Source organism: Mytilus trossulus, chromosome 11 (genome assembly GCF_036588685.1).
Source record: "Mytilus trossulus isolate FHL-02 chromosome 11, PNRI_Mtr1.1.1.hap1, whole genome shotgun sequence".
NCBI lineage: Eukaryota > Metazoa > Mollusca > Bivalvia > Mytilida > Mytilidae > Mytilus > Mytilus trossulus.
Window position 1 is genome coordinate 7,798,976 of NC_086383.1, and position 16,697 is coordinate 7,815,672.

Below are 16,697 nucleotides of genomic sequence, written 5' to 3' on the forward strand. Positions count from 1 at the left end.
ATGACAATACCCTATTAGCGCGCATGTACCCGTTCCAGCGCTCGGTTAATACCCTGTTACCTATTCGTTACCTATTCGTTACCTATTCGTTGCCTATTCACTTATGATACGTTTGTTGTACGTTGCACCTTTGAGAAAAGGATTTTCTATTAAATTCATATCTCTAGTGGTAATACTGTGTTCTTATAGATGAAATACCCCTATTGCCGCGTATGTACCCGTTCCAGCGCTCAGTAAATACCCTGTTACCTATTCGTTACCTATTCGTTACCTATTCACTTATAATACGTTTGTTGTACGTTGCACCTTTTAGAAAAGAATTTTCAAATGTGTCCGTGTCTCTGGTGGTAAACATGTACTTCTTAGAGATGAAAATACCCTATTAGCACGCATGTACCCGTCCCAGCGCTCGGTTAATACCCTGTTACCTATTCGTTACCTATTCGTTACCTATTCACTTATGATACGTTTGTTGTATGTTGCACCTTTGAGAAAAGGATTTTCTATTAAATTCATATCTCTAGTGGTAATAATGTGTTCTTATAGATGAAATACCCCTATTACCGCGTATGTACCCGTTCAAGCGCTCAGTAAATACTCTGTTACCTATTCGTTACCTATTCGTTAGCTATTCACTTATAATACGTTTGTTGTACGTTGCACCTTTTAGAAAGGAATTTTCAATTGTGTTCATGTCTCTGGTGGTAAAAATGTGTTCTTAGAGATGAAAATACCCTATTGGCACGCATGTACCCGTCCCGGCGCTCGGTAAATACCCTGTTACCTATTCGTTACATATTCACTTATAATACGTTTGTTGTACGTTGCACCTTTTAGAAAAGGATTTTTTAATTGTGTCCGTGTTTCTTGTGGTAACAATCTGTTCTTAGAGATGAAATGACCATATAAGCGCGCATGTACCCGTTCCAGCGCTCCGTTAATAACCTGTCACCTATACGTTACCTATTCGTTACTATTCACTTTTAATATGTTTGTTGTACGTTACACCTTTCAGAAAAGGATTTTCAATTGTGCCAATTAGTCTGGTGGTAACAATTTCTTCTTAGAGATGAAATGACCCTATTAGCGCGCATGTACCCGTTCCAGCGCACGGTAAATAACCTGTTACCTATTCGTTACCTATTCACTCATAATACGTTTGTTGTACGTTGCATTATTAAGAAAAGGATTTTTAATTAAGTTCATATCTCTGGTGGTAATAATGTGTTCTCATAGATGAAATACACCTATTAGCGCGTATGTACTCGTTCTAGCGCTCGGATAATACCCTGTTACTTATTCGTTCCTTATTCGCTTTTAATGCGCAGGGGTATACGCTGCACCTTAAAATAAATTGTTTTTTAATAGTGTTCATGTCGATGGTGGTAACAATGTGTTCTTAGAGATGAAATGACCCTATTAGCGCGCATGTACCCGTTCCAGTGCTCGGTTAATACCCTGTTACCTATTCGTTACCTATTAGTTACCTATTCACTTATAATCCGTTTGTTGTACGTTGCACCTTTTAGAAAAGGATTTTTAATTGTCTTTATGTATCTTGTGGTTACAATGTGTTCTTAGAGATGACATTACCCTATTACCGCGCATGTACCCAATACAGCGCTCGGTTAATACCCTGTTACCTATTCACTTACAATACGTTTGTTGTACGTTGCACCTTTGAGAAAAGGATTTTAATTGTCTCCATGTCTCTTGTGATAACAATGTGTTCTTAGAGATGAAATTATCCTATTAGCGCGCATGTATCCGTTCCAGCGCTCGGTAAATACCCTGTTACCTATTCGTTGCCTATCCGTTACCTATTCGCTTATAGAACGTTTGTTGTACGTTGCACCTTTTAGAAAAGGATTTTCAATTAAATTCATATCTCTGGTGGTAATAATGTGTTCTGATAGATGTAATACCTCTATTAGAGCGCATGTACCCATTCCAGTGCTCGGTTAATACCCTGTTACCTATTCGTTACCTATTCGTTACCTATTCGTTACCTATTCGTTACCTATTCGTTACCTATTCGTTACCTATTCACTTATAGTACGTTTGTTGTACGTTGCACCTTTTAGAAAAGGATTTTCAATTAGATTTATATCTCTAGTGGTAATAATGTGTTATTATAAATGAAATACCCCTATTAGCGCGCATTTTCCCGTTCCAGCGCTCGGTTAATACCCTGTTACCTATCCGTTACCTATTCGTTACCTATTCACTTATAGTACGTTTGTTGTACGTTGCACCTTTTAGAAAAGGATTTTCAATTAAATTCATATCTCTGGTGGTAATAATGTGTTCTTATAGATGAAATACCCCTATTAGCGCGTGTTAATCCGTTCCAGCGCTCAGTTAATACCCTGTTTCTGATTCGTTCCTTATTTGCTTTTTATGCACGAAGTATACGTTGCACCTTTAAATAAATCGTTTTTAAATTGTGTTCATGTCTCTGGTGATAACAATGTGTTCTTAGAGATGAAATGACCCTATTAGAGCGCATGAACCCGTTCCAGCGCTCGGTTAATACCCTGTTACCTATTCGTTACCTATTCGTTACCTATTCACTTATAGTACGTTTGTTGTATGTTGCACATTTTAGAAAAGGATTTTCAATTAAATTCATATCTCTGGTGGTAATAATGTGTTCTTATAGATGTAATATCCCTATTAGAGCGCATGTACCCATTCCAGCGCTCGGTTAATACCCTGTTACCTATTCGTTACCTATTCGTTACCTATTCACTTATAGTACGTTTGTTGTACGTTGCACCTTTTAGAAAAGGATTTTCAATTAAATTCATATCTCTGGTGGTAATAATGTGTTCTTATAGATGAAATACCCCTATTAGCGCGTGTTTACCCGTTCCAGCGCTCAGTTAATACCCTGTTTCTGATTCGTTCCTTATTTGCTTTTTATGCACGAAGTATACGTTGCACCTTGAAATAAATCGTTTTTTAATTGTGTTCATGTCTCTGGTGATAACAATGTGTTCTTAGAGATGAAATGACCCTATTAGAGCGCATGAACCCGTTCCAGCGCTCGGTTAATACCCTGTTACCTATTCGTTACCTATTCGTTACCTATTCACTTATAGTACGTTTGTTGTAAGTCGCACTTTTTAGAAAAGGATTTTCAATTAAATTCATATCTATGGTGGTAATAATGTGTTCTTATAGATGAAATACCCCTATTAGCGCGTATTTACCCGTTCCAGCGCTCAGTTAATACCCTGTTTCTTAGTCGTTCCTTATTTGCTTTTTATGCACGAGGTATACGTTGCACCTTGAAATCAATCGTTTTTTAATTGTGTTCATGTCTCTGGTGGTAACAATGTGGTCTTAGAGATGAAATGACCCTATTAGAGCGCATGAACCCGTTCCAGCGCTCGGTTATACCCTGTTACCTATTCGTTACCCTTTCGTTACATATTCACTTATAATACGTTTGTTGTACGTTGCACCTTTTAGAAAAGGATTTTCAATTAAATTCATATCTCTGGTGGTAATAATGTGTTCTTATAGATGAAATACCCCTATTAGCGCGTGTTTATCCGTTCCAGCGCTCAGTTAATACCCTGTTTCTGATTCGTTCCTTATTTGCTTTTTATGCACGAAGTATACGTTGCACCTTTAAATAAATCGTTTTTAAATTGTGTTCATGTCTCTGGTGATAACAATGTATTCTTAGAGATGAAATGACCCTATAAGAGCGCATGAACCCGTTCCAGCGCTCGGTTAATACCCTGTTACCTATTCGTTACCTATTCGTTACCTATTCACTTATAGTACGTTTGTTGTACGTTGCACCTTTTAGAAAAGGATTTTCAATTAAATTCATATCTATGGTGGTAATAATGTGTTCTTATAGATGAAATACCCCTATTAGTGCGTATGTATCCGTTCCAGCGCTCAGTTAATACCCTGTTTCTTATTCGTTCCTTATTTGCTTTTAATGCACGAGGTATGCGTTGCACCTTGAAATAAATCGTTTTCAAATTGTGTTCATGGCTCTAATAGGGTCATGTCATCATTAAAAACACATTGTTACCACCAGAGACATAAGCACAATTAAAAAACGATTTATTTCAAGGTGCAACGTATACATCGTGCATTAAAAGCAAATAAGGAACGAATAAGTAACAGGGTATTATCCGACCGCTGGAACGACAACATATGCGCCAATAGGGGTATTTCATCTATAAGAACACATTATTTCCACCAGAGATATGAACTTAATCTTTTCTAAAAGATGCAACGTACAACAAACGTATTAAAAGCCAATAAGTAACGAATAGGTAACGAATAGGTAACAGGGTATTAACCGAGCGCTTGAACGGGTACATGCGCGCTAATAGGGTCATTTCATCTCTAAGAACACATTGTTACCACCATAGACACGGACACAATTGAAAATCATTTTCTAAAAGGTGCAACGTATAACAAACGTAGTATAAGTGAATAGGTAACGAATAGGTAACAGGGTATTAACCGAGCGCTGGAACGGGTTCATGCGCTATTATAGGGTCATTTCATCGCTAAGAACACATTGTTACCACCAGAGACATGAACACAATTAAAAAAGGATTTATTTCAAGGTGCACCGTATACCCAGCGCATTAAAAGCGAATAAGTAACGAATAGGTAACAGGTTATTTACCAAGCGCTGGAACGGGTACATGCGCTCTAATAGGGTCATTTCATTTCTAAGAACACATTGTTACCACCAGAGACATGGGCACAATTGAAAATCCTTTTTTAAAAGGTGCAACGTACAACAAACGTATTAAAAGCGAATAAGTAACGAATAGGGAACGAAAAGGTAACAGGATATTTACTGAGCGCTGGAACGGGTACATGCACGCTAATAGGTTAATTTCATCTCTAAGAACACATTATTACCACAAGAGACATGTAGACAATTAAAAATCACTTTCTAAAAGGTGCAACGTACAACAAACGTATTATAAGTGAATAGGTAACGAATAGGTAACAGGGTATTAACCGAGCGCTGGAACTGGTTCATGCGCTCTTATAGGGTCATTTCATCTCTAAGAACACATTGTTACCACCAGAGACATGAACACAATTAAAAAACGATTGATTTCAAGGTGCAACGTATACCTCGTGCATTAAAAGCAAATAAGGAACGAATAAGTAACAGGGTATTATCCGAGCGCTGGAACGGGTACATGCGCGCTAATACGGTAATTTCATCTCTTAGAACACATTGATAACACCAGACACCCGGACACAATTGAAAATCCTTTTCTAAAAGGTGCAACGTACAACAAACGTATTATAAGTGAAAAGGTAACGAATATGTAACAGGGTATTTACTGAGCGCTGGAACGGTTACATGCGCCCTAATAGGGTACTTTCATCTCTAAGAACACATTGTTACCACAAGAGACATGGAGACAATTAAAAATCTTTTTCTAAAAGGTGCAATGACAGCAAACGTATTATAAGTGAATATGTAACGAATAGGTAACGAATAGGTAACAAGGTATTAACCGAGCGCTGGAACGTGTTCGTGCGCTCTTATAGGGTCATGTCATCTCTAAGAACACATTGTTATCATTAGGGAGACATGAACACAATTATAAAAAGATGTATTTGAAGGTGCACCGTGTACCCCGCGCATTAAAAGCGAATAAGTAACGAATAGGTAACAGGTTATTTACCAAGCGCTGGAACGAGTACATGCGCTCTAATAGGGTCATTTCATTTCTAAGAACACATTGTTACCACCAGAGACATGGGCACAATTGAAAATCCTTTTTTAAAAGGTGCAACGTACAACAAACGTATTAAAAGCGAATAAGTAACGAATAGGGAACGAAAAGGTAACAGGATATTTACTGAGCGCTGGAACGGGTACATGCACGCTAATAGGTTAATTTCATCTCTAAGAACACATTATTACCACAAGAGACATGTAGACAATTAAAAATCACTTTCTAAAAGGTGCAACGTACAACAAACGTATTATAAGTGAATAGGTAACGAATAGGTAACAGGGTATTAACCGAGCGCTGGAACTGGTTCATGCGCTCTTATAGGGTCATTTCATCTCTAAGAACACATTGTTACCACCAGAGACATGAACACAATTAAAAAACGATTGATTTCAAGGTGCAACGTATACCTCGTGCATTAAAAGCAAATAAGGAACGAATAAGTAACAGGGTATTATCCGAGCGCTGGAACGGGTACATGCGCGCTAATACGGTAATTTCATCTCTTAGAACACATTAATAACACCAGAGATATGAACTTAATTGAAAATTATTTTCTAAAAGATGCAACGTACAACAAACGTATTTAAAGCGAATAAGTAACGAATAGGTAACAGGGTATTAACCGAGCGCTTGAACGGGTACATACGCGCTAATAGGGCCATTTCATCTCTAAGAACACATTGTTACCACCAGAGACCCGGACACAATTGAAAATCCTTTTCTAAAAGGTGCAACGTACAACAAACGTATTATAAGTGAAAAGGTAACGAGTATGTAACAGGGTATTTACTGAGCGCTGGAACAGTTACATGCGCCCTAATAGGATAATTTCATCTCTAAGAACACATTGTTACCACAAGAGACATGGAGACAATTAAAAATCTTTTTCTAAAAGGTGCAATGACAGCAAACGTATTATAAGTGAATATGTAACGAATAGGTAACGAATAGGTAACAAGGTATTAACCGAGCGCTGGAACGTGTTCGTGCGCTCTTATAGGGTCATGTCATCTCTAAGAACACATTGTTATCATTAGGGAGACATGAACACAATTATAAAAAGATGTATTTGAAGGTGCACCGTGTACCCCGCGCATTAAAAGCGAATAAGTAACGAATAGGTAACAGGTTATTTACCAAGCGCTGGAACGAGTACATGCGCTCTAATCGGGTCATTTCATCTCTAAGAACACATTGTTACCACCAGAGACATGGACACAATTGAAAATCCCTTTATTTAAGGTGCAACGTACAACAAACGTATTAAAAGCGAATAAGTAACGAATAGGTAACAGGGTATTAACCGAGCGCTTGAACGGGTACATGCGCGCTAATAGAGTCATGTCATCTCTAAGAACACATTGTTACCACCAGAGACACGGACACAATTGAAAATCCTTTTCTAAAAGGTGCAACGTACAAAAAACGCATTATAAGTGAAAAGGTAACGAATAGGTAACAGGGTATTTACTGAGCGCTGGAACGGGTACATGCGCGCTAATAGGGTAATTTCATCTCTAAGAACACATTGTTACCACAAGAGACATGGAGACAGTTCAAAATCCTTTTCTTAAAGGTGCAACGTACAACAAACGTATTATAAGTGAATAGGTAACGAATAGGTGACAGAATATTAACCGAGCGCTGGAACGGGTCCATGCGCTCTAAAAGGGTCATCTCATCTCTAAGAACACATTGTTACCACCAGAGACATGAACACAATTAAAAAACGATTGATTTCAAGGTGCAACGTATACCCCGTGCATTAAAAGCAAATAAGGAACGAATAAGTAACAGGGTATTATCCGAGCGCTGGAACGAGTACATATGTGCTAATAGGGGTATTTTATCTATAAGAACACATTTTTACCACCAGAGATATGAACTTAATTGAAAATTCTTTTCTAAAAGGTGCAACGTACAACAAACTTTTTAAAAGCGAATAAGTAACAAATAGGTAACAGGGTATTTTCCGAGCGCTGGAACGGATACAAATGCACTTATAGAGTTATATCACCTCTAAGAGCCCAAATCTTCCACCAGAGACAACAAAACAATTGAAAATGATGTTTTAAAAGGTGCAACGTAAGATACTCGTATTATAAGCGAATTATAAGTGAGTGATCGAACGAATTAAACAAGGTAATAGCATGCTCCGAAACGATGTACACCCTGCTTACATGTTTAACTCCACCACATTATGTTAGTATGTGCCTGTCCCTAGACAAGAGCCTGAAATTAAGTAGTTATTGTTTGTTTTTGTGTTACATATTTCCGTTTATTTTTTGGTATATGAAATACGGCGGTAAATTTTGTTGTTTGATTGTATGAGGTTGTCATGCCTGGGTTTTTTATATGTGACTACACGGTTTGGGCTATGCTCATTGTTGAAGGCCGTACAGTAAACTATAGTTGATAATTTCTGTGTCATTTTGGTCTAATGTGGAGTGTTGTCTCATTGGCAATCATACCACATCTTCTTTTTTATGCAAGCGCTAACACGATGATTTCATCCCGTCGAACCAAGATCCATCTTCAAACATACGGACATAAAACAGTTAAAAGGTAGAACGTATAAAAAACAAGTAAGGAACAAATGCGTATCGAACATGAAGTAAAAGGATCGGTTGAGCACAAACACATATAAATAGGTCATAAAAAGATCATTTTACCTCAACAAATTTAGAACTATTACCATATGTAAGAGTATTAACAACTAGATTTGTAATTGCTAGCAATAACGGATGGCACCCTTCCCCCTATAACCAGGTGAGCGGCAGCCATTTTGACAACTCCAAAGTCAAAGAGAGCATCTACAGATGTCTAGTAACATTTTTGCAAAGTTTCATTAAGTTTGAACATTTTGAAATGTTTGATATTTTTGCTGTTTCCATGGTTACGGCGGCCATTTTGAAAATTCTAACTTCAAAATCCAACTCTGCCTATGCCAGTTACCATTCCTGTAAAGTTTCATCCAGTTTACTAAAAATTCTTATTTTTGAAATTTTTGACCTTTTTGCATTGTTTCCATGGTAACAAGACCTATTTTGGAAATTCCAACTCCAAATGCCACATCTACCATTGTTGCTCATCATTACTGTGAAGTTTCATGAAGTTTTGAGCATTTTGAGAATTTTGAAAATTTTGGTGTAGTTTCCATGGCAACATAGTAGTTCCAATGATCGCCAAAGTCATCCAACACCTGAATATAGTGGGCACCTACATTGTTTTAGAATATGATGATTCTGAGTTGAAGCATATCCAAACAGTTCAACAAAAACCAAAAACAGATTTTTTTTTCACAATTGTGCCGTTTCCATGGCAGCCATATTAAACTTTTCCATGCCATAATTAAAAAGGGGGAAGGATATTAAAAATCAAATAAGTAACGAATAGGTAACGAATAGGGAATAGGGAATAGGTAACGAATAGGTAACGAATAGGGAATAGGGAATAGGTAACGAATAGGCAACGAATAGGGAATAGGGAATAGGTAACGAATAGGTAACGAATAGGGAATAGGGAATAGGTAACGAATAGGCAACGAATAGGGAATAGGGAATAGGTAACGAATGGGGAATAGGGAATAGGTAACGAATAGGTAACGAATAGGGAATAGGGAATAGGTAACGAATAGGGAATAGGGAATAGGTAACCAACTTGACGCCCATTTTAGAAACTTACATTCAAACTACTTGAAGTGGAATCTAATATAGATTAATAACCCTAGCCTGTTGTTAAATGTTCCTTTCGTTCTATTCTACGTATTTTGCCATTAATTTAAATTGAGAAAACCGCTTCGAAAGTATCAAATTTATACCGTGGTATTTGCATTTTCTTCAATCATACCTTATATCCTCATTCCATGGTACATTTGTACTTTGAACCCTTGAATTTTTTTCTCTCTTTCATTAAATATTTATTTTGGGATCAGAAATATGCCTTTTTAACTGTTCAATTATTGTGAGTTAAGGTAGCCAAAATATAAGTTTAGTGAATTTATAGCTATATATATATATAATTATATATATATATATATAATGTCTAAAAATAGCAACAATCAACATTCAATCTAATTAAGCGTGGATCAGTTTGTGAAAATAAACTGATACAGTTACTGAATTAAAATTATATAAATGTCTAAGAATATAACTAAAACACACTAATTGATACATAAAAAGTTCTATTAGATGTTAAATAGAAATACGCAATATTTCGCTAAACAAATTAGCTTCATCAGGCGTGTGCATCTCTCAAGGTGAAATCGGATGCATGACAGAAAAATATTTTTGTAGCTTAATCTATACAAGATTTGAGGGATGGGTGTAACATATTAATTCGGTCATAAAATATGTTTGTCGCTACAACTACATGAAGTTGGAATAAAAGTTTAACACATTTATCGATGTTCGATTAATTGTATGAATTTTTATAAATTAATTTGTATGATTTCAAGATAACTATGGTTTTGATTTGCTTTGAAATCTTTTTTCGTCTCTCTCATTGAGTCCATCAGGTTCAAGAGTTCGTAACTGGTGCATCCAAAATCTCTCTTTTTTGTCTTCCTTGTGTATCCCAATTTTGATTTTTCTCAATGATTTGAAATGTGATGTTTTCAAAATCATGTCCTGCTCTTAAAAGGTGTCTTGTAATTGGGCAGTTCCTTTCTTTTGTATAAAATGACCGATGGTTATTTAGTCGGATGTTAAATGGGGTTTCTGTTTCACCAACATATTGTAATTTGCAAGTTCCACACGTTAGAACATAAATACAATTTTGCGTTTTGCAATTTGATGTTATAAAAATGTTGTAATTTTTCTTTGTGACTGTGCTGATGAACTGGGTTTCTATATTGGCGACTTTGCAGCACTTACAATTGCCCCTTCCGCATTGTTTATAACCTCCGATTGTTGATATCTCCCGTTTAGATACTTTGGATGATACTAGAATATCTTTGAGGTTTTTTGGTCTGCGGTAAGCCATAACGGGAGGTGATGGAAAAATCTCGCTTAAGGAAGGATCATTTTCAATAAGACGCCAGTGTTTGTGGACAATTGATGAAATATTTGTCAGATGAGGATGAAAGCTAACAACAAACGGGATTTTATTTGTCTGGGCCGTCTTTTCTTTGTATTCAAGTAGGTTTGTTCGTTCTTTTTCGTTTGCTTTTCCGAAAGCTTCTGAAATACTTTTGTTCTTATAACCTCTTGATTTGAGTTGCTGTCTGAGTTGCCCTAAACGATGGTTTAACTTTGATTCCGATGAACAAATCCGTTTTAACCTGATGGCTTGGCTGTACGGAATGCTCCGGGAGCAGTGTTTCGGGTGACAACTCTTCGGAGAGAGAAATTGGTGTTTATCAGTTTTTTTGGTGTGAAGGTCTGTTGTCATGACTCCGTTTTCTAAAGTTATGGTGGTGTCGAGAAACGCAATTTTCTCATTTGAAACTTCAGATGTGAACTTGATCGATTGATGAAAGTTGTTACAGAAATCGAGAAATTCTTGCAGGCGTTCTGCAGTTTCGTTCCATTTGATGTCGATGTCATCAATATAACGGAGCCAAGACAAGGGTTTGTATGGTACATTCGAAAGGATGCGTTCTTCGAGACTCCCCATGAAAATGTTGGCAAAAGAAGGTGCCATTTTGGTTCCCATACTGGTACCGTCAACCTGCAAGTAGTGCTGGTCGTTGAATACAAAATTGTTGTTTTCAAGCACTAGTCTCAGCAGCTGAACCAGACAGTCTGTTGGGGGATGTTTATCTTTACGATTGTTCCATACCTGTTCACAAGCGACTATTCCTTCATTTTTTGGAATATTTGTGTACAAAGAAGACACATCCATCGATACCAAAATTGTGTTGTTTGGTAAGGGGTTAAATGAATCCATTTTCTTCCAATAATCTGTAGTATCTTGAATGTAAGATGGCATTGTTCTAACATGTTGTCTGAGATGGTAATCCACGAATTCAGATATTTTTTCGGTTGGATGGCCATTTGCAGATACTATCGGTCTTCCCGGAATCCCTTCTTTATGGAGTTTTGGGAGCAAGTAAAATCGACCGGCTGTGCAGGTTTCATCAGGTCGTAGATAGTCGTACGTGTCGTCATCAATATGTTTTTTGCTGTTCATGTCTGAAAGGACCTCATTAATTTGTTTACTTATTTCTTTTGTAGGATCACTTTCTAAATGTTTGTAAAATTTTGTATTTGAAAGCTGACGATTCCCTTCTTCAATGTAGTCGGTTTTGTTGATCACTACAACTGCACTTCCTTTGTCTGTTTGTTTAATAACAATATCATCACGGCTTTTTAAATTATTTATGGCCTGGCTTTCTTGTTCAGAGAGATTCCTTAAACGTTTGCCACTGACTGATGATTTTACTTCAGTTTTAATTGATGATATAAAGGATTCTAAATTGTCGTTCTTACTCCTTGGTGGATTCCATTCGCTTTTCTTTTTAAATATTGGGATGCACTTGTCCTCTTTATCACTCTCATATTCCGAATCATTCATTCCGGCTTCTTATTGAAAATGATCCTTCCTTAAGCGAGATTTTTCCATCATCTCCCGTTATGGCTTACCGCAGACCAAAAAACCTCAAAGATATTCTAGTATCATCCAAAGTATCTAAACGGGAGATATCAACAATCGGAGGTTATAAACAATGCGGAAGGGGCAATTGTAAGTGCTGCAAAGTCGCCAATATAGAAACCCAGTTCATCAGCACAGTCACAAAGAAAAATTACAACATATTTATAACATCAAATTGCAAAACGCAAAATTGTATTTATGTTCTAACGTGTGGAACTTGCAAATTACAATATGTTGGTGAAACAGAAACCCCATTTAACATCCGACTAAATAACCATCGGTCATTTTATACAAAAGAAAGGAACTGCCCAATTACAAGACACCTTTTAAGAGCAGGACATGATTTTGAAAACATCACATTTCAAATCATTGAGAAAAATCAAAATTGGGATACACAAGGAAGACAAAAAAGAGAGAGATTTTGGATGCACCAGTTACGAACTCTTGAACCTGATGGACTCAATGAGAGAGACGAAAAAAGATTTCAAAGCAAATCAAAACCATAGTTATCTTGAAATCATACAAATTAATTTATAAAAATTAATACAATTAATCGAACATCGATAAATGTGTTAAACTTTTATTCCAACTTCATGTAGTTGTAGCGACAAACATATTTTATGACCGAATTAATATGTTACACCCATCCCTCAAATCTTGTATAGATTAAGCTACAAAAATATTTTTCTGTCATGCATCCGATTTCACCTTGAGAGATGCACACGCCTGATGAAGCTAATTTGTTTAGCGAAATATTGCGTATTTCTATTTAACATCTAATAGAACTTTTTAATGTATCAATTAGTGTGTTTTAGTTATATTCTTAGACATTTTTATATATATATATATATATATATAAAACGAATTCTAAGTGAAATGGATAAAAGAGGAAATTTTTAAAACCTGACATGATCAAACACTCACACATTTTAAGTATTGAAAAGCAAGAGTCATGTTCCTGACTTGGTATTGTAATTTTACAGATTTATATCTAGCTTAACTTTAAACTTGTCAGACAGTTATTGAAAGTAAAAAATTAGAGAGCATGAAGATCAAACAAAACATGTTAACGCATAGTTCTGTCTTGGTTATACTTAAAAGATAGATCAAATATGATCGTGTGAAACCGTACATGCATCCTCAGCACGTTCCATTTTAGATTATTGAAAATGTAATCAACATGTTAATGTTAAAAATTGCTGCAACATATATGTTCATAGAAAATAGATCAGTAATTATTTGTCATATCTGAAAATATATCTATTTAGGATTCCTATATATGCCGCAATCACTAGTTAGAGCAGGCAATCCGACAAGAACTGGAGCTGGACAACAATGGCATGTCAATATTGGTAGTGACATGGATAATCGTCCAATGACAGGGCAGTTTGAAACGTTACAACAATCCTTCAGACCAAGGTCGTCAGAACCAGTAAGAGGACCAATATATACCCAATGTGGAGTACTAAACCAAGTCAGCAGATATCCAGTAAATCAGTCGAGTACTATCCCTGTAACTCAAAATTTACTACAAGAAGAGAGGTCAGGTGTTTTGAAATTCATGGTATGTTCATTTGTACTTTTTACTTTCCTATTAGTTATAGATGGAGTTGTAAATATATTTATTGTATTTAATGGTGATATGTTCAATAGAGATACATTTTTGCATTTAACAATCATCCAACCGAATCATTTTGTTCGTAATGAAATTGTAACCATACTAATGAGAAGAGCAATATGCTAAATGGATAGTCAGTTCATAAGTAAAAAAACAAACCGACATGCAACCGTAAGAAACGAAAAACGAACAAAATACAAACAACACATTCCAGGGCAAATAACAGGTGCACTGGAAATGTTAGCAGATCGGTTGTGCACGTGGAATTGTTGCGTTACTCAATTCAGAACCAAAATTCTGTGATAACTATAATTCTCTAGATCACATTCAAGAAAAAGCTCAACAGGGTTGTGATTACTAAAATAGAAACAAATTCGTTGTAATCCGGGAAAAAAAGGTCAACAAACTCGTGATGGCGTTTGTAAAATTTTTGAAGTCAACTTTTTCACTTTGAACTCTTGCGTTTTTATCTTCCTTGCAACAACCCTCTATATTAACGAAATTATAATAGAAAACATAAGCTATGAGAAATCAGTCTGAGAAATATATATTTCATAATCAATCACTACAGTAAAATAACTGAAATTTTATTACATGAAATTGGAACGTTCACAATTATGGAACTGAAATCATCAATTCGAAGTATACTTTTATTTTTAACCAAAATTCAATGTAAAAATTACGATGCATCTCAAGATATGATACTAACTAAAAACTTTCTTTATTCAAAATTGGTTATCCAGATAAAACTAAACAAGAAATTATTTAGTTATAGAAAGTAAACTATGTACTTAGATATACAGTTTAAAAAAACCCCATTACCAAGATATTTAAAACATTCAATCTTTTATAAAATGTGATTCCATGTTACTGATGTATTGCTTATTATTTCAACCTTGGCACAGGAACATGATAATATTTTCTTTATATAGGTGCCACAAACGAGAGAGAAAACAGAACTAAGACAACCAACACCAGCTAGTAGTATACATGGTAATTATACATGATATAATTAGCTTGTAACAAAAAGGAAAAAAAAATGATAAAAGCAAATTAAATAACTGCCTGCTTTATAATAACACATTACACGGAAAAAAGTATGACGAAAGTAACAAATTTCAACTACTGATGTTTTAAAGAGGGATAAGCAGTTAGAAAAATAAATGAATCAAAATGAAGTTCGATTATAACTTATTTCACCGGGATAGTACATTTGTAATTTTACGGAGAAGTTGTTTAACATGCCTGGAAATTTAGAAAGGTTAACTTATCGAGCCTTTAAATATACTTATTCTAAAAGGTTTATATGAAGCAGGCATTACCTGTGAATGGGGACAAAGTCTGTATGAATTACTTTTTTTGTAACTTAAATATTTATTTGTTAAAAACAAGAAACGGAAACACCTTAATGTTTCCGATTATATATATGGTTCTGTTGTTAAAGATTTGACTTGTGATGTTATTTAAGTTATGACGACATTTTCAATGTAAAGAAAGAAACGCAATGCATCGGGTAACGTTAATTCATATCAAAGACAAAGAGTTATTAAAAATGAAATATTGGTATTGTGTTCCTTTAGTTCCTATATTTAACTAGACTTCTGAAAGTCTCACTACAACGAGACCGGAAGAGGGAAGTAGATTCATACGTTCTGCGAAAATGTGGGAATTAAAAAAAGCGACAAAAAAATTTTCAACGATTTTGAGTTCATTAGTACAATGGAAATTTCGGAAAAATTTCAGGTTATTTTTAATTTATTATTAATTTTTCTACTAATAGGGGACTTTGCTGACTATGTTGTATGGGCTTTGCTCATTGTTGAAGGCCGTACGGTGACCTATAGTTGTTAATGTTTGTGTCATTTTGGTCTTTTTGTGGATAGTTGTCTCATTGGCAATCATACCACATCTTCTTTTTTATATTCGTCCCCATATTACATTTTGTTTTGGTTATTGATATTGATTTTGTAAGCAGTAAATTAAATTGATCTACAATCTGTCGACCACTGTATTGCACAAGGTCTGACTGTTTATGACGTCTTAATACTTTATCCATTAAATCTTGGGTGTGTACAGGCTGATAATGTGGCCTTTAAAGCATGATTTTGATTATTAGTTGATGTTGACTTTGGACAAGCTGTGAGAAACTGCATTCACTCTCAAATCAGTACTTATAATTTCTTTTTGATGTACAAATACCCGTTCACGTCCAATCTGTATTCATGTTATATGTTTTTCTCTTTCCATCCATCTAATAAGTTAAACTTTTTGTTACTGGTCTTGATGGTTCGAATTTATGTAGTACTGTTACACCACTGTCCTGATTAGGGGGAAGGGGGACAGTGGTGTAAATGCCTGTCCTCAGTCTGGAACCTGTTATGTAGTGGTTGTCGTTTGTTGCTTTGTTACTTATTTGTTTTTTTGTTCATTTTTGTACATTTAATTAGGGCGTTAGTTTTCTCATTCCAATTGTTTTACATTTGTGATTTTCCGAGCCTTTTATAGCTGACTTTGCGGTATGGGCTTTGCTCCTTGTTGAAGGCTGTACTGTGATCTAAAACTCTAATTTCTGTGTCATTTTTGTCTCTTTTTTATATTTTAGGAACATCACATTAATAATACTTTTAGAATTAGCCTCATTAGGAAAATATGTATAAAATGTAGCAGTAGAATGTGTTGGCTTAGATACTGTACAAATAATATCAAAGTATCGTTAAGTTGTAAAAAACTTTGAA

The 16,697-nt window shown here is 35.5% G+C and overlaps 1 protein-coding gene across 1 annotated transcript in view; it reads left to right on the top strand.

The window, feature by feature from the left end:
• The window catches only part of LOC134689680 (polyadenylate-binding protein 1A-like), a 33,353-nt gene extending 19,008 nt beyond the window's left edge, over positions 1 to 14,345 (top strand). The window contains exons 7-8 of the mRNA XM_063549646.1: positions 13,613 to 13,908; positions 14,283 to 14,345. Coding sequence (XP_063405716.1) covers positions 13,613 to 13,908; positions 14,283 to 14,345 — 359 coding nt within the window. The remainder of the gene's footprint in view (positions 1 to 13,612; positions 13,909 to 14,282) is intronic.
• The last annotated feature ends 2,352 nt before the right edge of the window (positions 14,346 to 16,697 follow it).